Source organism: Lissotriton vulgaris, chromosome 2_1 (assembly GCF_964263255.1).
Source record: "Lissotriton vulgaris chromosome 2_1, aLisVul1.2, whole genome shotgun sequence".
NCBI classification, from domain to species: domain Eukaryota; kingdom Metazoa; phylum Chordata; class Amphibia; order Caudata; family Salamandridae; genus Lissotriton; species Lissotriton vulgaris.
In genome coordinates, this window is record NC_141687.1 from 585,930,963 (window position 1) to 585,953,414 (window position 22,452).

Sequence of the window (22,452 nt, forward strand, 5' to 3'; positions counted from 1 at the left end):
AAACATGCTGTGGTGCATCTCTGGATATTCGCTCCTTTCTGAGACCACGCCGCTTCTCTTGGGCGAGGTCTGGCTGGGGACGGAGCCAAAGACCCTCTGGCGGTGATTCTTTGAATGTCTCATAAGAAGCTTGAGAGCTGCAGCAGTTCTCATCACGTTTAATACATTGCTGTTCACTGCTGCCCATCCACTATTTGACTGCGTGATTTGAAATATGTTGCCCCCGAGCTTTTCTCTTAGATTCAAGGACCCGAAAAGGCATTGCTTAATTCAATGGATTACACTATCCTTAGGATAGAGGCTGGTGGCTGGTTGTTATGATTGTACTGATCACGGTGGACTGGCAGACTAGCCTAAGGGGGGGGGGGGGGGGAAGAGAAATGTTTGACTGGGCTGATGGAAAGAGACTGGAATGTGAAGCAGAGACTATCCCACTGAATATTCAAAAACGAAACCATGAAAACCAGAAACCCTAACCACAGTGCTGCCAGGATCCTGCAAAAAAGGCGAATAGCAGAAACATACTTGTAATTAGAAGCCTTCCATTCACTTTGTTGAGAACAAGAATTTACGACTAGCGCCTTATAATGACGTAACTCAAGAAAACTAAAGGTCTGTTGGAGGTATAGCATGAGCCTCTCAGGCAACAAGTTTCTTGGAGGCTAGATGATCCAGATGAAACCAGGAGTCGTCAAGGGGTAACACTGTGCCTTAAGTCAGTACTGTGGAGGAGGTTCACCTGAGTTCAAGCCTCCCCTGCGCTACCTCTGAACCATGTCTAGAGCAGTGCCTCTTTCTGGAATTACCCTACCCACCTCTTGGTTTAGATTTGATGGCTTTCGTTAACTGTTGGAGGCTCAAGCAGCCAGTTACTGCCCGTATGCTCTGACCTTTATTTAGTCCCACATGGGCTCTGTAGTTTCAAAGGGGAGGATTTGGACTGAAGAGGCGCTAACTTTTGCAGGTTATACAAACATATATCAAATGAAAATCCATTGCTCACATTTTGGTTTTCTTTGAAAGACTTCATTTCCATCTGCACTTATCAAGTACAATTTGAAATCCCCATGATGTGTTGGAACTCGTATTGTACCTAATTGAAGACCTGGTCGGTGATTTTTGTGAGGTCCCGGTGCACGCTCTCTATCACAAAGCATGAAGAGCGCTTTTAAGCCTGGATGATATCGCAGAACTAATGGCCAGGTTTGGTCCGTTCATCCCGTTCAGGAAACTATCAATCATAGATTGTTTAAAGCCCAAGGCTTCGTTTCTTCCACTTGGTCCTCCTGGTTCATGGCTATTGCTGTCAGGCTTCTCATAGATGCCTGAAGGGTCCGAGCCATTTTCTCCTCTTCGAAATTTTGGCTACGTGCCTATTTGAACCTGTCAACATCAGTCCTGAAGTCTTAATAGAGGAACATCCGTTGTTTTGGCTGTGTCCCGTTTGGGAGATGAGGTTAGTGGAAGATCACTGTTATTCAGGTTTGCACTATGTGATTGAAGGTATGTTAACTGTAGTAGGATTCTTTTATGTATTAGGACATGATCATGTATAATCTGCAAAGAAAGTTAGTGCACTTTAAAAAAATAACTGAGTAAATGTGGTGGAGGTGTACTCTACTGGTATGTTCAAGGGGGAAGAGCTTTTGTGGTGAAGTCAAGGGCGGAGGCTCTTCTGATTTTGGGAAGGGAGTAGTTTGGTTACGTTGGGTGTTTGTCTTTTTGGTTGCATTGACAGAATACTTGTGGTTATGTTGGTTTTCGATCGTGGTCTTTGAAGTGAGGTGAGCCTGGCTGGTTGAGGGGATATTGAAGGGCCCTTCAAGTGTGGTCAAAGTCGCTCATGTCTCTTTCCCACCTTGCAGGATCCACAGGGTCGTCACGTGAAGACCTATGAAGTGTCCCTGAGAGAAAAGGAGTTTAACAAAGGCCCCTGGAAGCAGGAGAATGTTGAGGCTGAGGCATCCATGGTGATAGCAGGTCAGTGCTCTTGTTGCTTCGTGAGTTAAATGCTGTGCAGTTGCTCGATTCATACATCACTTCATTGATGGGAATGGATGCTTTATATATTTTCTTTTTATAATAAGATCATACACCACAGTTACATTCAAGATGCTATCTGACCTAAATTAGCTAAGAAATGCAAACACAAATGGGACTCATTCGGCAAACCGGTTATAGTTGCATCTGAAAGAGATTGGTAAGCCTTTACAGAGCCTATCTGGCTCGACCTCAATTAAAAGGCATGGCTAAGATTTTAATTTGTTTTTAAACTGTCTAGCCCTCAACAAATTTTCATAGTTAGAACTACGGTCCCATCCTGCCACATAAAATTCACATTGGTCTGCCAGGTTAGACAATTTGTCATGGACCACACACATTACTTTATTTTCATAGTCTTTGCTCCACTAGAGATCTGTTTACAACTGACAGTATTTGTAGCAGTGCTTGCTGCTGCACTTTGTAAGCGCATCAGCATTTGATGCAGGAGCCCTAAGGATCGTTACAGAACAGTTGTACTTGGTATAGCTGCAATTAGTGTCAAGCAGTGGAGGCAAACGCTGCCTTGGAATAAGTCATTGATGATGATTGTAACTTGAGATGTCATTAAGTTTATACCTAAAAGACCATCATGTCAGCAGCATGTGTGGCTGTAGATACAAATACTCCCGCCATCTAGGGGCTTAAATGTTTACAGGTTGTTTTTCTTCAAAGAAGTCTTGTCTTGAGATATGCTTTGACTCAGCAGTCAGTGGACAATGTGTGTGGGCACTGACTGTTGCCATTGAGTTCAGGCATACATAGTGTTCCGGGTTTGTGTTTCACATGTTTTTTTCAGGCACATGCGGTTAGAATGTGACACTGATAATCCGGAAGAACCGGTCAATATTGGATGACTTCCATTGCATTCTTTCACAAGCACCCTCTGATGACCTGTGACCAGCATTTTCTAGTCTCTGATGACCTGTGACCAGCATTCCAGTCCCTATGTGCAGGGAGAGGGAGCCCACGCCCTTAGAGGACCATGTGCCCCCACTGAGCTTAGATAGCGGAGATTAAGGATCACAAGGAGGTGATGGTTTGGGCACCCATCCAAGCCTGCGCCTGCTGCCATGCCAAGTGCTCGTGGTTTTGACATTGTGGCATTTGCAATTTGTCCCTTTATCTGAATATTGACTGACTTGTGTCTTGCTCTGCGCTCCAAGAAAACCATAACCTACCGGAAGTTGAGGTATTGAGTGCATCCCCAAAATCCACCTACAGTCCTCTCTGGAGACACCTATATCTTTGGCAAGCAGGATCCCTTTGGCACAGACAAAGAAGAGGCCATCCTCTCCGGACTCCCCACATTCCAGACCACCCTCCGTCTGAAAAGTCTTCTTGAGATCTTCCAAACAGGAGGAGGAAGAGGACATTGAACCAAAGACCAGCGGCACTCGAGCCAAGACCACCTCAAGGGCCTTAAGTATTTCATGTGGTTCCAGTACTCACCCAAGGCCTCACAAGAGGTAGCATGTTGAGGTAGAGCCCAGTGACTGTACATAAGAGACTACTGCATCCAGGGCGCCTGCCTCCTGTGGGCTCTGGTGGGCACAGGAAAATGGATTCTAAACTGAAGAAAGATCCCCAAAAGGGTGTCTCCCGTGCTCACTACCACTGGAGTCAAGCTATCCTGGCTGATGACGGCTGATAGCCAGAAACTGGTCCTAGGATGCTTGATTCCGGTCCAGGGAAGACATGGCTTGGCAGTTCGTGCTGGACTGTTCCCAGGTGTGGCAGGGTATACTCAGACATGAGTCCCTTGCTCACTGCACCATCAGGATTCAAGCAAGCCGGGCCGACGACGGCTGAAATGCCAGAAACCGGTCCCCGGAAGCTTGTCTCCTTTCTGGTGAAGAATTGGCTTGGTAGTTTGGTCTGCCCTGTTCCCATGATGCACTGGGCCAGGGACAGACTAATTTGCATATAGCCAGGTTCTGAGCTGGGATGGTGCAGTGAGCTAAATAACGGTGATGGATCAAGCCCTGATCTTTGGACTGGGTAAGAGTGGTCTGCTTAATTCAGACCCTCTGTTCATCACCACCCCCTTTTCTGAATCGGACTGTTCCCATGAGGCACTGGGTCAAGACTGATTTGCATATGGCCATGTCTGAACTGGGGTGGCGTGGTGAACAAAATAACGATGGATTAAACCCAGATCTGTGACTAGCAGCTAAGCAGCGAGGCACTCGGACGCCCTCCTACAGCCGCCTACCCGCCGTGATTAATTCTAGGCGACCACTACACCAACAAGTTATCCTCTTCTACAGCGACTACAGCGCTACTCGGACCCCCAGAAAACTATGTTTTTTAAAATACTCAGTTCCAGTAGGACCCTCATCTAAGCCAAATTGATCGAGCGCTACTCGGACCCCCAAGAAAACTATGGTTTTTAATATACTCAGTTCCAGAAGGACCCTCATCGAAGTCCAATTGATCAGCCACTCTAACTCCGGTCATAGTTACTCCTTCGGTTCTAAAATTTACTCTGGCAAATTACCGGATAAACCAGTTATTCTGATTCAAACAGTTTTTTTCTGTCAAGTTCAATTGCCCTAAGGTACTAACTTCAGGAGGATCATCAGTCCTGATGATGATCTAAAATCATATAGATCGAAACGTCGTCGACCTACCCAAGGAAATACCCCCACTTCATTGTATATATCTCTGTGGTTTTTAGCCTTGTTGTTGTGACATTTCGTTTTTCACTATGTTCACTTGTGTCACGTTCTGCACCTTGTCACTCATTTGAGCACCTGAAAACATTGAGAATTGATAATATAAAAAAAGAAATTTAATAAAAGATTCTATATGAACCTACATGTTAGACGGACCGGGAGGGTCGGCCGAGGTTACGGGGAGAGGTCTCCGGGGAGAGCCGTCTCCAACGACTGTACAGACAAGCAACTTCCCCCCCACAGATGGACACCACACAAGATTGACTTATAACGAGACTTTATATGCAATTCTTAGGTACGATAAGATGATACAAAGAGGTCTGGACTCAGGGGTCCCCTCGGTTCTAGTCTCTGGTTTAGGAAAGGGGTAGCGGGACAGTCTTGTTACCAGAAGGTGGATATAGCTCTCAATCCTCGAGCTCGGCGTTCTAGATGATCGGGCCGCGGCGGAGCCAGCAGGTCCCGAGATGGACGAAGGAAAACGACGGTCCGCGGCGGAGCCTGCAGGTCCCGGTGAAGATGACGGTTACAACGGTCTGCGGCCACGCCAGCAGATCCCGACGACGATGAAGGATGAAGGTACGAAGGCTGTGGCAGCGCCAACAGGCAGGACGATGGTGCACAAGACAGAGCTACGGCAGCGCCAGTAGTCCGTCTAGGATGAGTTCCTCTTTACGTCTCTCGACTCCAAGATACAACTACTTTCCGGCTCTGGAGCTGCCCCAGTTATAGGGCTGGCGTGCTTTGATGTCCGGACCCTCGCACTTGGAGGTCGGGAGGTCCGGGATGAGGGAGTCCAGACACCCAGCAGGGGGGGTGGAGCCAGCGCCCGGGGAGGCGATGGGCGAGCGGCACTTGGCGGGGGAGAGCCATCGGCACCTCTTTCTCCCATTGACTTGCCAAGTAGCCCGCTCACCTCCTGGGTGGAGGGTGGTGCCGGAATGTCTGAGGCCGGGCCAGGCCCAGGGTTGAGGTCGATCGGGGGCCAGGCGGCCTCGTGGTGAAGTGTCCAAGATGGCGGCCCAGGCTGGGCGCGTGGGACGGCAGTGGATCGGCCCCACGAGGTTAACGTGCTCGAGGGCCGGGGCCCTGGGGGGAACAGAAGACGTGCAATGGTGGTGTGTGGTACTTGCGTGACGGTACCCAGGCCTGGTTGGGCCGGGGGAGAGCGGCTCTTCATGTGGCCTGTCCAACATGCGTCCCCCCCAGCTGAAGGCGGGGAGAGTTACCCATCCTCTTGGGGACTCTCCTCGTCGAGGCGGAAAAACCGGGACAGGCCATCCGCGTTGGCGTGATCTGGCCCAGGCCGGTGTTCGACGGTGAAGTCCATACCTTGCAAGGAGATGGACCAGCGTAGCAACTTTGGGTTTTCCCCCCGCATATGCATCAGCCACTGCAGGGGTCGATGGTCGGTCTGCACCCGAAAGTGGGTGCCAAAAAGGTAGGGCCGGAGCTTCTTGAGGGCCCATACCACAGCGAAGGCTTCCCTCTCTATGGTGCTCCAGCGTTGCTCCCGTGGTAGGAGCCTCCGGCTGATGAAGGCCACCGGTTGATCAAGGCCTTCGGTGTTCATTTGAGACAGGACCGCCCCAATGCCCTGGTCGGAGGCGTCCGTCTGGACGACAAACTCCCGGCTGTAGTCTGGGGCCTGGAGCACAGGAGCGGAACACATGGCGGCCTTCAATTGTTCGAATGCAGTTTGACACTCTGGGGTCCAGTTGACTTTCTTGGGCTGATTCTTTGACGTGAGTTCCGTGAGGGGCCCCACTATGGTACCATAGTCTTTCACGAACCTTCGGTAATAGCCCGTGAGGCCCAGGAAGGCTCGTACCTCGGTTTGGGTGATGGGGGGCTGCCAGTCCTGGATGGCGGCAATTTTCAGCTGTAGAGGGGCCACTAGGCCGCTTCCCACCTGGTGTCCGAGGTAGGTTACAGACCCTTGTCCAATTTGACACTTGCTGGCCTTGATCGTGAGGCCAGCTCGCTGAAGGGCTTGCAGCACTGCTCGGAGGTGGTGGAGGTGCTCGGTCCAATGGTGGCTGTATACAGCGATGTCGTCTAGGTAGGCGGCGCTGAATCCTTCGAGCCCCGCCAGGACCTGATTGACGAGCCGTTGGAATGTTGCTGGGGCATTCTTCATGCCGAAGGGCATGACCGTGAAATGGTAATGGCCATCGGGGGTGGAGAAGGCAGAACGTTCTTGTGCTCGGGGTGTGAGGCCGATCTGCCAATAGCCTGCTGTCAGGTCGAAGATGCTGAGGTAGCGGGCAGCTCCCATTCGGTCGACCAGTTCATCTGCCCGGGGGATGGGATGTGCGTCCGTTCTGGTGACCGCATTCAAGCCCCGGTAGTCGACGCAGAACCGGAGTTCTGGTGTGGTGCCGGGGGCAGCTGCTTTGGGGACCAGTACGACAGGGCTGGCCCAGGGGCTGTCGGAGGGCTCGATGACCCCGAGCGTGAGCATCTTGGCTACTTCTGCCTGGATGCAGGCCCGTACCCGATCTGGCACGCGGTAGGCCCGGTGGCGGATAGGAGGGCTGTCCCCGGTGTCCACATCGTGCACACACCAGGAAGTGACACCTGGGGTGAGGGAGAACAGACTGGCGAACTGTGACAGGAGGGCTTGGCACTCTTGGCGTTGTTCTCTGGTGAGGGTCTCCGAGAGTCGGACCCCATCCACGGAGCCGTCTTGCTCCTGAGTCCGCAGGAGGTCGGGGAGAGGCTCGGAGTCTTCTTCAACCCCATTGTCTGTGGCCATCAGGAGGCTGAGCTCTGTTCGTACAAAGTGGGGTTTTAGTCTGTTAGCGTGGAGGACCCGGAGAGGGTTCCGGGGGGATTCCATGTCGATGAGATAGGTGGCAGGACCCTTGCGCTCGACTACTTTGAAGGGCCCCGTCCATTTGTCTTGTAGAGCGCATGGCTCCGTGGGGGACATTACCCATACCTGTTGGCCAGGTTCGAATTCAATGGATGAGGCATTCTGGTCATACCATTTTTTCATGTCCTCTTGACTGGCCTCTAGGTTGGCTTTCGCTAGTTCTCTGAACCGCCGGGTCTGGTTGCGGAGGGTGAGGAGGTACCGGAAGACATCTGGAGGGTTCTTTAACGGGGGCATTTCCCAGCCCTCTTTGACTAGGCTGAGCGGTCCCCGCACTGGGTGTCCATATAGCAGTTCAAATGGGCTGAAGCCTAGGGATTTCTGAGGGACCTCTCGGTAGGCGAAGAGGAGGCACGGCAGCAGCACATCCCACTGGCGACGGAGGGGCTCTTCCAACCCCCCGATCATCCCCTTTAGCGTGCGGTTGAACCGCTCAACAAGTCCGTTCCCCTGGGGGTGATAGGGGGTCGTGAATCGGTAGGTGACCCCGCACTGTTGCCAGAGGGATTTCATGTATTTAGAGATAAAGTTCGTGCCTCTGTCGCTGACGACTTCCCGGGGGAAACCCACACGGGAGAAGATCCCCATCAGAGCCCGGCCGACTACCGGGGCTGTCACAGTCCGCAGAGGAACAGCCTCAGGGTAGCGGGTGGCGTGGTCCACTAGCACCAAGATGAATCGATGGCCTTGTTTGGTGCGTGGGTCCAGGGGCCCCACAATGTCTATTCCGACCCTCTCAAATGGAGTAGTGACTACAGGAAAAGGTTGCAAGGGGGCCTTTAGCTTGCGGCCGCTCTTTCCACTGGCTTGACACGTGGGGCAAGATCAGCAATGCTGGTGCACATCGTTCCTCATTTTGGGCCAGAAGAAGTGGGTCACTAGGCGACTGTAAGTTTTATCTTGTCCCAGGTGCCCTGCCTGGGGGACATCGTGGGCCAGGTTTAGCAGAAAGTCTCTAAAGCGGTGGGGCACTACTAGTACTCGGTTGGCCCCCAGCTCGGCGATTCTTTGCTCGCTGTACAGCAGATCATTGTCCCAGTAGACCCAATGAGTTCCGGAGGTATCCCCTGCGCTTTGGGCGAGCGCTTGCTGGCGGAGTCCCTCGAGGGAGGGACAGGTCTTCTGTTCTTGGCGAAATTGTTCTTGCGTGGGCCCCCCCTCTTGGGCCCACTGGTCGAGGTTAGCGAGGTCGGAAGGTTGAGCTGGTTCGAGGGGGATGTCATGGTCGGTGGTTTCGGCTGGGGCGACCGAAGGCGGTGGCGCCGGCCATTCTGGTTCTTCTGGGCGATGGTTGGCACGGGCGGCCATGGACCGGGTGGTGACGCACGCCCAGTCCGGGACGCCTAACATTCCCAGGTGTTCTCTTCGCTCCACGGCTGCCCACGGGGAGCTCTCAAGGTCATTTCCGAGGAGGCAGTCTACGGGGGCATCGTCTCGGACCGTCACCTTCAACATGCCGGAGACCCCTCCCCATTCGAAGGGGACGCAGGCCATCCGACACAGACTTTCCGAGTTATCGGCTGATCGTACAGGGCAGAGAATGTTCGGTAGGTACTGTTCTGGGGTCACCAGGTGACAGCGGACGGCTGTTACACTGGCCCCGGTGTCACGAAGGGCTTCGGCCCGGTGTCCATTGATGCTCACCCATTGGCTGTACTTCTGGGTGTTAGCGGGTAGGGGGACCCGCGGGACCATGTCTTTTCCCCCTAAGCATGCGAGAGTCATGGCGGCTGGCTCCCATTCTTGATGCTCTTGTTCGTATGTTTCCTGTTCCTCGGAGATCTGTTCTTCCCCTAGGGCCGCAGCGGCCACTTGGCGGGGTCTTGGACTCTGGTACTGCGGGCAGCTTGGGTCGTTTGCATAGTGACCGATTCGTTGGCATCGGTGACACGTGACATTGGCTCTGTACCCCGGTCGCGCCGGGGTGCTGCCCCTGTTGGCCGGGGGGGTGGTGCTGGTAGCGGGGGCGACCGGAGCGTTGTCTCTTCCTCGTCCTTGGCCCCCTCCTCCTCCTCTTGGTCGGTGCTGACCATGGTTGTTCCGGTTCTGTTCGTAGGACCCATTCCGGCCCACTCTGGTGATCTCCCACCGGTCAGCTTCGGCTGCGAGCTGCCGCGGATCCGTTAACTTGCTGTCGAGGAGGTGCTGGCGTAGTTCAATGAAGCAATTGTTCGACAGATGCTCCCACACCATCAGATTGAACAGTTGTTCGTAGGTCGTGACGTTACTTCCTCTGATCCAGCCTTCGAAAGCTCGGCTAAAGTACGTTACATAGTCCACCCAAGTTGTACCCGGGATGCGGGTGCAGTCTCGGAACCTCTGACGGTACATCTCGGGTGTGAGGCCATAGCGGGTGAGGAGTGCCGCTTTCATATGGTCGTAGGAGGTCATCTGGTGGTCCGGGAGCTGTAGCAGTGTATCGCGGCCCTCATTGAGGAATCTCCCCCATAGACCGGCTCCCCAATCGCTCCTATCGATCCGGTGTGCAGTCATAGCGATTTCATAGGCCTTAAACCATTGCTGGATGTCGTCTTCTCGGAAATATTCTCGGACAACATCCTTGGGGATGTGTACCTTTTTCTCCGTGGTCCCTGCGGTGTGGGGTCGCTCGGGCACCCCTAACTCTTTATTCTGCTTGCGCAGGTTGATCTCGGCTAGGTTTCGTTCGTGTTCGTACGCCAGTTTCTTTTCCTCGAGCTCCCTTTGTCTCTGTTCCTCCTCTCTCTCTTCTCGGAGACGCAGGTGCTCTAAGTTGATTTTTTGTTCGGCCAATTTGAGTTCCACGTCCATCTTGAGTCGGGCCATTTCTAGCTCGTGTAGTCGGTTTCTTTCTCTTTCCTGTATCTCGTCTTGCGAGAGACCCGTTCTTTGCCCTTCAGGGGCCGTGGTGGTTTTTTCCGCGGTGCTTTGATCAGGGGTTCCGGCAGCCCCGGTCTCTGCCCAAGATTCTAGGGCATGCTTAAAATCGTCTTTGGTGCTTAGCCCGGTGGTAGCGATACCCAGTTCGATGCAGAACTGTTTTAGTTCACGGTGGCTGTACTCCTCTAGTTTCTCCATTTGGAACTTCTCGGTTGATCCGCTTTCTTTAGTTGTCATTGTGATTTCGTTGTGGGGTGAGCTACTCTCTGTACGTTATGCGGTGATTCGGATCGCGCCGCTGGCCACCAATGTTAGACGGACCGGGAGGGTCGGCCGAGGTTACGGGGAGAGGTCTCCGGGGAGAGCCGTCTCCAACGACTGTACAGACAAGCAACTTCCCCCCCACAGATGGACACCACACAAGATTGACTTATAACGAGACTTTATATGCAATTCTTAGGTACGATAAGATGATACAAGGAGGTCTGGACTCAGGGGTCCCCTCGGTTCTAGTCTCTGGTTTAGGAAAGGGGTAGCGGGACAGTCTTGTTACCAGAAGGTGGATATAGCTCTCAATCCTCGAGCTCGGCGTTCTAGATGATCGGGCCGCGGCGGAGCCAGCAGGTCCCGAGATGGACGAAGGAAAACGACGGTCCGCGGCGGAGCCTGCAGGTCCCGGTGAAGATGACGGTTACAACGGTCTGCGGCCACGCCAGCAGATCCCGACGACGATGAAGGATGAAGGTACGAAGGCTGTGGCAGCGCCAACAGGCAGGACGATGGTGCACAAGACAGAGCTACGGCAGCGCCAGTAGTCCGTCTAGGATGAGTTCCTCTTTACGTCTCTCGACTCCAAGATACAACTACTTTCCGGCTCTGGAGCTGCCCCAGTTATAGGGCTGGCGTGCTTTGATGTCCGGACCCTCGCACTTGGAGGTCGGGAGGTCCGGGATGAGGGAGTCCAGACACCCAGCAGGGGGGTGGAGCCAGCGCCCGGGGAGGCGATGGGCGAGCGGCACTTGGCGGGGGAGAGCCATCGGCACCTCTTTCTCCCATTGACTTGCCAAGTAGCCCGCTCACCTCCTGGGTGGAGGGTGGTGCCGGAATGTCTGAGGCCGGGCCAGGCCCAGGGTTGAGGTCGATCGGGGGCCAGGCGGCCTCGTGGTGAAGTGTCCAAGATGGCGGCCCAGGCTGGGCGCGTGGGACGGCAGTGGATCGGCCCCACGAGGTTAACGTGCTCGAGGGCCGGGGCCCTGGGGGGAACAGAAGACGTGCAATGGTGGTGTGTGGTACTTGCGTGACGGTACCCAGGCCTGGTTGGGCCGGGGGAGAGCGGCTCTTCATGTGGCCTGTCCAACACTACATCTCTAGCTCCCCAGCGTTAATTAATCATTCGCTACACTCTCTGTAGGACCTTATCAGGCCATCCCTGAACCATTGTTTTTCTAAAAGTACCTTTCCTAGTACAGGCAGTCCTTTTGGTCCTATGAGATCCAGGCCCACAGATGACCCCTGGGATATCTATACTGTCAGGGCATCCGGTCGCCGCCGGTACCATGGCCTACCATGAGGTCATTTAGTGAGCCATGGCTCTCTATAATGTGAATGTGAAGAGACTCTTTTTAAATCTAAGCGGATGAGCATCTCCTACCAGTGTTCAAGGGCTTGCATAAATCCACCCAAAATTTGTAAGGAGCCTGTAAAGATGAGAGCAGTAACGCCCAAGGTGGAGAAGTACAAACCCTTACCCAATGACCCTGTGTACATCAAGGACCTTGCGCCCTCCCCATCCAACTCCACCTTGATTCTCTTCATACTGTTTGCAAAAAGGCCTAACTTTATCCTGCCACCTAAAAAGATCAAGAAGATAGATGCAGCAGGCAAGAGTGTTGCGGTAGGGGCATTTATCCACTGAACTACAGCCAACTGTCAGACTCTTTCCCCCATTATGACATGTCACAGTGGGGGGAGATGCAGGAAGCTCATAAAGCACCTTCCTGAGGAGCTTAGAAAGAAATGGGAGGAAATGGTGTCTCCGGGCGAGACCATGTGCAATACAAACGTTTTTTGTGCACTCTGTGTTGAGGATGCAGCTCTGCATCTCTGGGTGGGCACATCTGGGCTGATTAGTTTTTCCCGCCGGTCTTCCTGCCGAAAAGGAGCGGGAGACAGGAAGGGGGCCTGCCTCTGATATGCATGAGACGATTGGGGGTCACATTACAAATGCTGCCAGGCCTTTGAAGCTCACCTGCCACAGATGGCTCTTCCTGGCCTGGGGGAGGTGTGAACACATCCGCTCAGGAAAGGCTTTGTTTCTGAGCTCAAGGAGCGAAGGCTCCCACCCTAGGGGTCCAGAAACATGTCTTGTGATGTCAGGCTGATGTGTACCAGTCAGGAAACCCACCAGAGGCTGGTCGTTTTTCAGGGGGCATCTCTAGGATTTATTAAATTCCACACTGGCATCAGTGTGGGTTAATGTGCTGTAAAGTTTGATACCAAACTTCTCAGTTTTCAGTGTAGCCATTATTGTGCTATGGAGTTCGTAATGACAAGCTCCCAACGCCATATACTCTTAATGGCAGCACTGCACTTATAATGTCTAAGAATGGGCTTAGACACTGTAGGGATACAGAGCTAATGCACATATACCTTCACCACTGCATAGGGCACCCAGCTAGAGGGGTGACTGATCTATGCCAGGGCAGTGGGTTGTAGGCCCATGGGTGTGCCATGTAGACTCCTCACTTTGTTATGCACCAAAACAGGCAGCCTGCTACATTTACTCGCCACCCCATATATTCTCTTACCTGCTCTGTGAAAAACAATCTAACATGCAGTTGTTGCTGCACATGCTCGTTGTCTACTAAGAAAGGAGTCGTAACCCATATCATGACTTGTAAGACCTCTTAGAAGAAATGCAACCTTCAAACATGTTATGTTAAAAAGGGTTTATAAAGCACGCAGCTACCAAGCAGGGTGTCCCGACAGAGTGCAACAATAGATGGCAAGTGTATACATAGCATTTGAATCTACAGCACTGCATACTATGAAACGCTAATGACATAGTAAGTAACATTTTCCTTACTGATTAGAATGCCCAAGTTCTGTAGTAGGGGATCTCTGTGTATAGTCATAATCTTGTGAATAGTCCCGCCCATGTGCGTGGACCCCGGAGCAATCAAAATAGTCTCTTAAGTTGTCTTCTTCTTCAGTCCTGCATAGACACTTAAGAGAATATCAAAGACAAATAATTCAGCCTAACATTAACCAGGCTACGTTGGCCAGCACTTCATCCTGAAGTGAAAAAGGATAGCCAAATAATATATAAATGTACACATTTTACAGAGTTTCACACCTATAGAAAATCCCCTTCACAAAATTCTTTATGATCGAGAGGAAGGGTTGGACAGACAAGCTTCATAGGCTGCCATTATGTGTCTGGAAAAGGGATACCTTGCCTTTAAAGAACACTCCAGAGACCCTCGGTATCCCATGATGCACAGCCCCAGGCAAGCTACTTTCAGTTCTTTTTGAAGGTGTATAAAGCCAGGCCTGTAGCATTCAGGTAATCAGTGTTTCTTCTTCCGGGTAGGCGGGCGGGTTGCTTATGATTATAATAGAGATTCCCCACTACAGAACTGGAGTTACAGGTAAGAAACTACTCCTTCCTTACTGCCTGCAACTGAAAGTATTCCTGTATTTATGGCTTTAACACGGAGGACCAAAGCCGTTTGCCACCTTAAAAATTTCTGTTTCGATGCAGTTGAAATGTAAATAGCTATTCTGCATCTACAGAGACCTGGGTGAAAAGCAGTTCCCTGTTGTGTTTGAAATAGCCAGAATTGTGTTGTGGTTCTCTAGAAAGCCTGATTTATAATTTATGTAAGTGAAAATTGGACCCTATAACTTTAAAATAGAGTAACATTAAAGTGTAGGTAAACATTAAATGGTGCAAGAACTAAGGAGGAGTCTTGCTAGACACTTCCATTTACCAGCTGCTTGATGGAAGAAACAGAGGAGCAGTGTAGTCTGTTAGGATTGACCAGTTTACTAGTGCAAAATCCTATCCAAGCTATTGCTTCCCACTCCTCTCTTCCCCCAAGTTGGACAGCATGATTACCATTGCCAGAAGCTGCCAATAGGTGCTGTAGTATGATGATGGTGATCGTGCTGCAGGCTGCCATTTTGTGAAGTCCATCTGTTATTCCCAAAAGAAAATATCCCATCCCAAGTTCTAGTCTAGTTAGTGTTGTATTTGAAGAACCTTTCAGCTGTTTAATTGGCTCTTTCTGTATTTTGGTCTGTTACGGCAGGTTTACATTTGGACTGCTCATTGAGTGCTCGGTCTTGCTATTTTGGTAAGAAATTGCCAGCCCATTTAAGGGTTTGTACAGAGTGGATATGTTCATTATCAAAAAGGTTATGCTCCTTTTGTAAAAGGGTGATATTTCCTTCTTTTCAAATTTACATTTTTCTCTCTCTAGTTCCTGAGCCCTTTGGCGGTGCAATCATCATAGGGCAGGAGTCAATCACTTATCACAATGGTGATAAATACCTGGCAATAGCGCCACCCATCATAAAGGTAAGAAAGATGTCCAGCAATGCATTTAGGGAGATGACTGTGATGGAGTGGGGGTTATCTGTCTGTTATAGTAGGATATTAACACACATTTGTGTGACAATAGTATGGTAGTACTGTTGACGGTGTGTGTGCACTGTGGTGTTTTTGGCTGTCTAGAGGAGGTGATAAGATTAGCAAGTTTATTTTTGCTTGCCTAATAAATATAAAAATGCACACAACAAACAGATGCTGAATGGAATGCTGAACAAATCAAACATTTGACCCCATTCACAGGTTTGGGTTAAATCCATCGTTTTTTTGCTCGCAACCCTATTCCAGTTTGGACCAAGCCACATGCAAATTAGTCTTGACCCTCCTCCCCAAGGATACAGTCCAGCCCAAACTGCCAGGCATTCCCTGGACTGGAAATCAGCATCCTCGGACCGGTTTTGGGGTATCACCCCTCATCGGACAGTCTAGCTTGAATCCCTGAAGTTCGGTCTGGACTGTTCCCATGAGAAGTGTGGTCAAACCTGACTTACAAATGGCTGGGTCCAAACCGGAGTGGCTTGGTGGGAAAAACGATGGATTCAACCCAGATCACTTGACTGGGCTGTGTTTAAAAAGTTTCAGCACTCTGTCCATCATCTTATATTTTCTATGTTTGCCATAAGTGACCAAGAGTGTGCCCAGACTTTCACCCCTTGCTTGCTGTGCCACCGGCTTCAAGCTAACCTGGCTGATGAGCGTTGAGACCACGAAACCTGTCCCACATTGCTTGGTTCCGGTCCAGGAAGAACCTGGCCTGGTAGTTTGGGCAGGACTGTTCCCATGAGGATCAGGGTCAAGATTGATTTGCATGTGGGTGGGTCCAAACTGCCGTGGCATGGTGAGCAAAGAAAGTGGATTCAACTCCGATCTCTTAACTGAGGTTGAGTGTTTGAAAAGTTTCAGCCCTCCGTCCATCTCGTGTTTGCTATGCTTAATTAAGATGGGCGCAGTGCTGCGTCAATGTGGCTAAATAAGTGCTTGTGAGACCCCATGAAAACCCTCCATCTTTTTATTTTTCTTCCTCATTCCTCCCTTCTATGATAAACATTGTCTAGCCCAGTCCAGTTATTTTCTATTTGAGAAGCCTGTGTATCCCCCGCTCCTCTGCGTTCATTTGGTGTTCCCAGTATGTTTTACATTGTTCCTGTCCCCCTATTACCCAGGCAGGCTTTGACAGTGCTACGTAATAATCACATCCGATTTTCAATGTGGCTAACACTGCTGTGTTATTCACCAATGAATTTACCCCTGGATTTTCTCAGACTTTGGAATAAATATTGGCTTCTTTTTTGTTCGGATGGGCTTTGGTAACTGTGCACTTCCCCTCTGAACTCATTCCTTTCACGTTCAGTCTGTTCATTATTGTGATGGTATATTTAATTGTCTTTCTTTTTGTGAGCAGCAAAGTACAATCGTCTGTCATAATAGGGTGGATCCGAATGGCTCACGCTACCTGTTGGGTGACATGGAAGGACGCCTCTTCATGCTGCTGCTGGAGAAAGAGGAGCAGATGGATGGAACTGTGACCCTCAAAGACCTTAGAGTGGAGCTACTTGGAGAGGTACTAGCCCTAATATTATAGTGCATGGATACCTCTGGCTTAGACTGACATGTTCCTTATGAACAGTTTCGTTTGAGCCTTCCTGTCCTATGGTTTATATTTGTCTCCTCCGAAGCCCATTATTGTCATGCTTAACTCTGTCATCCTTACTCCAACATTCTCTCCATCTACATGCTCTTCCTTTTGAGGCTAACTTTCTCCTCACGAGCAGCCTACTCTAGAATGTGACATTTACTTCTTCCAGCATTCTGATTGCTGGCGTATTCCTGGTGGGCATGGATGATATTGAATTCTACTAATCTAAATTATTGATTGCTTTACCTGTAATAAGATTTAATGGTGTTATATTCTGGTTTTTCGTGTGTTTCACTCATCAATTATGTAATGACTTCACTGTGCATACAAGCTTCCTACAGCTTCTTTACCCAATTTTAATAATTGGTGTCCCTCTAAGCAGTTTGGTTTTGCTTCTCCCTCTGGACTCTGACATTCTCATGCATTTCCTCCTTCTCGTGAGCTGAACATTCTTTGTGCACACTTTTTTTCTGGACTTGATCATGCCACAGCATATGGCTCCCCTGTAAGTCAGACCACATTTCCACACATGCCTTTAGCCAACTGTGCCTGGCAATCCTATTGCTGTTAGACCTGTGGTCAGTATGTTGTTAACCTTGCCCATGGATTTTGACTTTATCCTCACAATGGTCTCTTCCAAGCCAAATGTTTTCCTCATTTGTCCCCTTGTGACCTAATCTTAAATTTACACTTGCCCTCCTCAAATCTTTAATGCAGTATCTTAGCAGAGCCCCCCAATTCTTAGATTATCTTCATAGGGACGACTCCTATATCTGTCGTACTCTAGAACCTTATGATAAATTTGCACATTATTTCTCGAGCTAGTTCTTGTCATATACGGACACATCTTAAAACACATTCTCACGTATAATTTTCTTCTCTGTAGCCTAAAGTTCTCTTCATGAGTGGTATCTTGCAGTGTGGGCTCTGTGGCCTACATTTATCCAGTATTGGGGTATCTTTCATAGATTCACATGCCTGAATCATTCCCCGTCGTTGAGGCCGGAGTCCCACGGTAAAAATATATACAATAGTAGTGCCTAAAAACTTTCTTGTAGTAGACTGGAAAGCCTAAAGGCCTAGCTAGGCCCAAAACTAAGCAGTTTATCTACCTCATTATGTAAAAAGACCTGAAATAGTAGCCTCAGCCAATCAGCTGTCCTCGCCCTCTAGAACCTTCCCAGCTCAGGCAGTTCTCCTCAGATTTTCACCGCACTTCGTGTGTAAGGGAGTCTCCCTGAGTGCCTACTCAGTTTTTGTCTTTTTTCTCTTCAAAATGTCTGAAAAGAAGGCTCTTTTCAAGGCTTGTGGAACTTGCTTTAAGAAGAGGGTCCATGTGGACGACCAGCACTCTGACTGCATTTATTGTCTGCACCCCTCACATGTTGTGAAGGATTGTAGAATTTGCCGTACCTTCCCTTCAAAAACCATCAGGGATAGAGAGGCAAGGGTTCTTTTGTGGATAAAATCATCTTCCACAGATGATGACAAGGCCTCTACCTCCAGCAAGAGAGCCAGATCCAGAGAGAGCTCTTCCACTGAGAGGAAGAAAAAACTTAAATCCTCTCAAAGAGTCTCGGAACCCTCAAAGAGTGCATCGCTTGCTTCAGGTCCGTCCACTGTGAGTACTACTACTTTGACATCTACCTCTTCAATTTCTTCTGTTACGATCACCACTTCGGCTATTACTTCTCCTGTGGTGTCTGCTAAAATTTTGACGTCGAAATCATCGTAGACTGTCCTGTCGTCGACGAAGATCCCTTCAGCCATGTCGACTAAGGCTCCGTCGACGAAATCTACAGGCCCGTCGATGGCAGTTCAATCGACGAAGTCATCAACGGCCTTGTCGACGAAGGTCTCGTCGACGAAGACTCCATTGACGGCCTCGTCGACGAAGGACTCGTCGACGAAGACTCCATTGACGGCCTCGTCGACGAACGACTCGTCGACGAAGACTCCATTGACGGCCTCGTCGACGAAGGACTCGTCGACTAAGACACCATCGTTGACGAAGTGTCCGTCGATAAAGACATCATCGACGGTCTCGTCGACGGCAACATCAATACAGTCGACGGCAGCTCAGTCTACGGAAATGTCGTCTGCAATTCCAATGTCGACACGTTCGTCGTCAAAGAGAGCTTTGACATCAGCTCATCTTATGCGCAGCACACCTCCAAAGAGGATGCAATATATTCATTTTCAGATGAAAACTTATCATAGAGACTTCTCTCACATTTCTCCACTCGTTCCATCACATCTTTTGGAGACTTATATGGACGTAGAATCGGATGACGGCGAAGAGGATGAGGGACCTTATCCAGTATTATGGGTATCTTTCATAGATTCACATGCCTGAATCATTCCCCGTCGTCGGGGTGGGAGTCCCCGGTAAATAAATATAGTAATGTCACATGGACATATACTTAGTACTAGGCCAGAGGCCTCACATTAATAGCCTATCTAGGTCCTTATGTAAAAAGGACCGAACTTTGGCCAGGAGCCAATCAGCTACTATCACCCTTCTCATCTTCCTGGAAGGAGCCCTAGTCCCTCAGATTTTCTACCGCACGTCGTGCTCAGGGAGTCTTCACTGAGCTCTGCTCAGGTTTTTTCCTATATCTTTGGATTTTTCCTATTCACTCTTCAAACTTCAGATTGGAAAGGAGTATTGATATTCAATATGTCTACTACTCCTAAAAAAGGGCTTTTTAGACCTTGTGCCTCTTGTAGTAAACTAAGGTTACATATAGAGGACAAGCATGAAGACTGCTTGTACTGCCTCTAACCTCCGCATTCTGCCAAGGAATGTAAGATTTGTCGCACTCTCCCGGTCAAAACATTGAAGGACAGGGAAGGGCGACTGCTTCTGTGGCTCCAGAGACTGAAGGACAAAGAACAGCTGGTCTCCTCAGGTGAGAGTGAGTGTTCCTTCAGGAGCTTCCACTCCTCTCCTAAAAGGCCTCGACAGACATCCCCAGGTCAGTCTGCTGCGCCTCCTCACAAGAAGCCAAAGTCCATGGAGGGTCATCCTAAGGTCAAGCCTTCTCTTCAGATGACAGACTTCAAGAAGCCTGCTATGGTGTCTTCTGGCCTGCCTGTGACGGTGTCGACAGTCTCCATTTCGACATCCACGGCGTCGACTGCTACAACATCGTCGACGATGGGTAGGTCAATACCTTCTGTCAAACCGTCGACGACACTTCTGTCGACGCTCCCGTCGACGTCCGCTTCATCGTCGACGAAGGCGAAGCTTCCAGCGTCGACGACAATCCCATCTTCGGGCGGAATACATCGTCAACGAAGATCCCATCGTCGACGAAGATCCCACCGTCGTCGACGAAGACTACATCGTCAACTAAGACACCGTCGACTAGGACACCATTGACGAAGCCATCGTCGTCGACACCATCTTCGACGAAGCCATCGTCGTCGACTACTACAGTGTCGTCTACTACGTCGATGATGAAAATGCCTCAAAAATCGTAGACGTTTCACAGTCGGCGGACACCGTGTCAACGGATCTACAACCTAAGGGCTCTCCTTCATTGAAATATACGTATACACGTTTTAAAATGTCATCATGTCTGGTGACACCAGAGATGACCTCACCTAGCAAGGTCCAACAGCTGCTGCCAACGCAGTTTCTAGAATCAGAAGATCCAGAAGTAGAGAATATGTTTCCCATAGCATCCAGTCCCTCTCATCTTAACATCAAAGTTCATGAGGGTTCGGACTGTGAAGATTATGAAGAGGTTACAATTCAACAGGAAGATCGGCAACATACCACTGTTCAGCCTATGGTTTGCCTTCCAGCGTCAATTGTCTCTGACCTCCAATTTCTAATTTCGGACTATAAACAAAGATTTCCATCATCTTCTCCTGCACCAGGAGTACAGGCACAACAGGAAGCGCCAACTCCTCTACATCGACAGCGACCACCTCCGCTGGTTGTGCGTCAGAAGCAAGAGAAGTTACCTCCTCAAATTTCTTCGGATGAGGATGAATATGAGGAAGAAATGAGAGTTGATGAGGTCCAAGAGGAGGAAGGGGAAATACATGATGATGAGGATTCTGATGACACCGCCAACGCAGATCCAGCATGCCCAGACCAAATGCAGGACGATTCAACCCCTGAAGATTTAGGGGGATTCCATAATATAGTAGGGAGAGCGGCTGCAAGATTCAACATCCAAATAGCATTGGAAACGCAGGACTGTTTCCTTCATGATTTTAAGGAACCCTTCAAACGATCAGTTCGCTCCATTCCAGTGATCGATTATATATGGGAGCAAGGACTAAAAATAATGAAAAATCCTTCCTCTCTCATTCCAGTGCCGGCTAGGCTTGAAAGGAAGTACAAAGCCCCAGACACTGCGCCCGCATGTTTAACTGGCCAAACTAAACCTGACTCAGTTCTATCTCAGGCCGCCCAGCAAAAGTCCAGCAACCCGTCAGCGGCAATGACAGCGCCTCCTGATGAAGAGGGAAGAAAACTTGATGCCATTGGCAAGAGATTTTCCTCCATGTCCGCCCTATCAGTCAGGGCTGCAAATTCTCTGGCTTTAATAGGTCGCTACAATGAACAGATATGGGCAGATATAGCCCCATATCTAGGGGCGATCCCAGAAGACCAAAAAGAAGAGGTTAAGAAGATTTTGCTGGAGGGCGAACGCTCTGCCTCGGAAATGATCGATGTAGCCTTGGATATCGCTTCCACAGGCTTTCGTCAATTGGCAGGAGCAGCAGTTTTGAGGCGCCAGGGCTGGCTTAAGGCTACCACATTCCGGCCTGAAGTGCAAGCCAAAGTTCTCGACATGCCATTTGATGGGGAGCGACTCTTCAGTGAGCATATCGATGACATGCTGCAAGGTATTAAGGATGATACCGAAACGGCGAAAGCCCTAGGCACCCTGCAATACAAGAATAATTCCTTTCGAGGATCCAGAGGTAGAGGACAAAAGAATCGTGGAAACTATCAAGGTTACAAGTCCTATTATAACTCTTCCCAGCAGTACAAACCTCAATTTCAGCAGAGGCAACAACGAGGACAATCCTCATACAACAAGTCGTCCTTTCGAGGGAAAGGAGGAAAGAAAGACAATTACAGACGCCAATTACTGCTTTCTCCAGCAGGCCTCCGTCTCTTCTCCACAATTCGTAGTTGGAGGCAAAATTACCAACTTTCTTCACAACTGGAAGCAAATTACAACAGATCGTTGGATGTTGCAGTTAGTTCGCTTTGGACACACTTTGGAGTTTGTGGAACATCCTCCTCCGAACCCACCAGGTCCTATGCAGCACAAGAATCTAAAACTACTTCAACAGGAGCTCTCACTAATGCTCCAGAAAAGAGCAGTGGAAAGAGTTCCTCGAGGTCAGAAGGGGACAGGATTCTATTCCCGATTCTTCCTGATCAGAAAAAAAGAGAAGAGACAGTGGAGACCAATACTGGATCTGAGGAACCTAAACAAATACCTCAAGAAGCAGTCATTCCGTATGGTTACCCTCCAGGAGGTATTAAACCTACTCAATTCCAAAGACTATATGGTGTCCTTAGACCTCCAGGATGCTTATTTTCATATCCTCATTCACAAGAGTCATCGACAATTCCTGAGGTTTGCAGTAGCAGGCAGACACTACCAGTTCAGAGTATTACCATTCGGCCTGAAGTCAGCTCCATGCATCTTTACAAAGTGTTTGTCTCCAGTAGCAGCATACCTTCGCCAGCTTTCCCTACCTGGACGACTGG

At 49.8% G+C, this 22,452-nt stretch overlaps 1 protein-coding gene across 1 annotated transcript in view; it reads left to right on the forward strand.

Moving 5' to 3' along the window:
* The window catches only part of DDB1 (damage specific DNA binding protein 1), a 1,134,380-nt gene that overhangs the window by 123,836 nt on the left and 988,092 nt on the right, over positions 1-22,452 (forward strand). Inside the window, exons 5-7 of the mRNA XM_086955618.1 lie at positions 1,866-1,980; positions 14,940-15,037; positions 16,470-16,628. Of these exons, the coding sequence (XP_086811744.1) occupies positions 1,866-1,980; positions 14,940-15,037; positions 16,470-16,628 (372 nt within the window). The remainder of the gene's footprint in view (positions 1-1,865; positions 1,981-14,939; positions 15,038-16,469; positions 16,629-22,452) is intronic.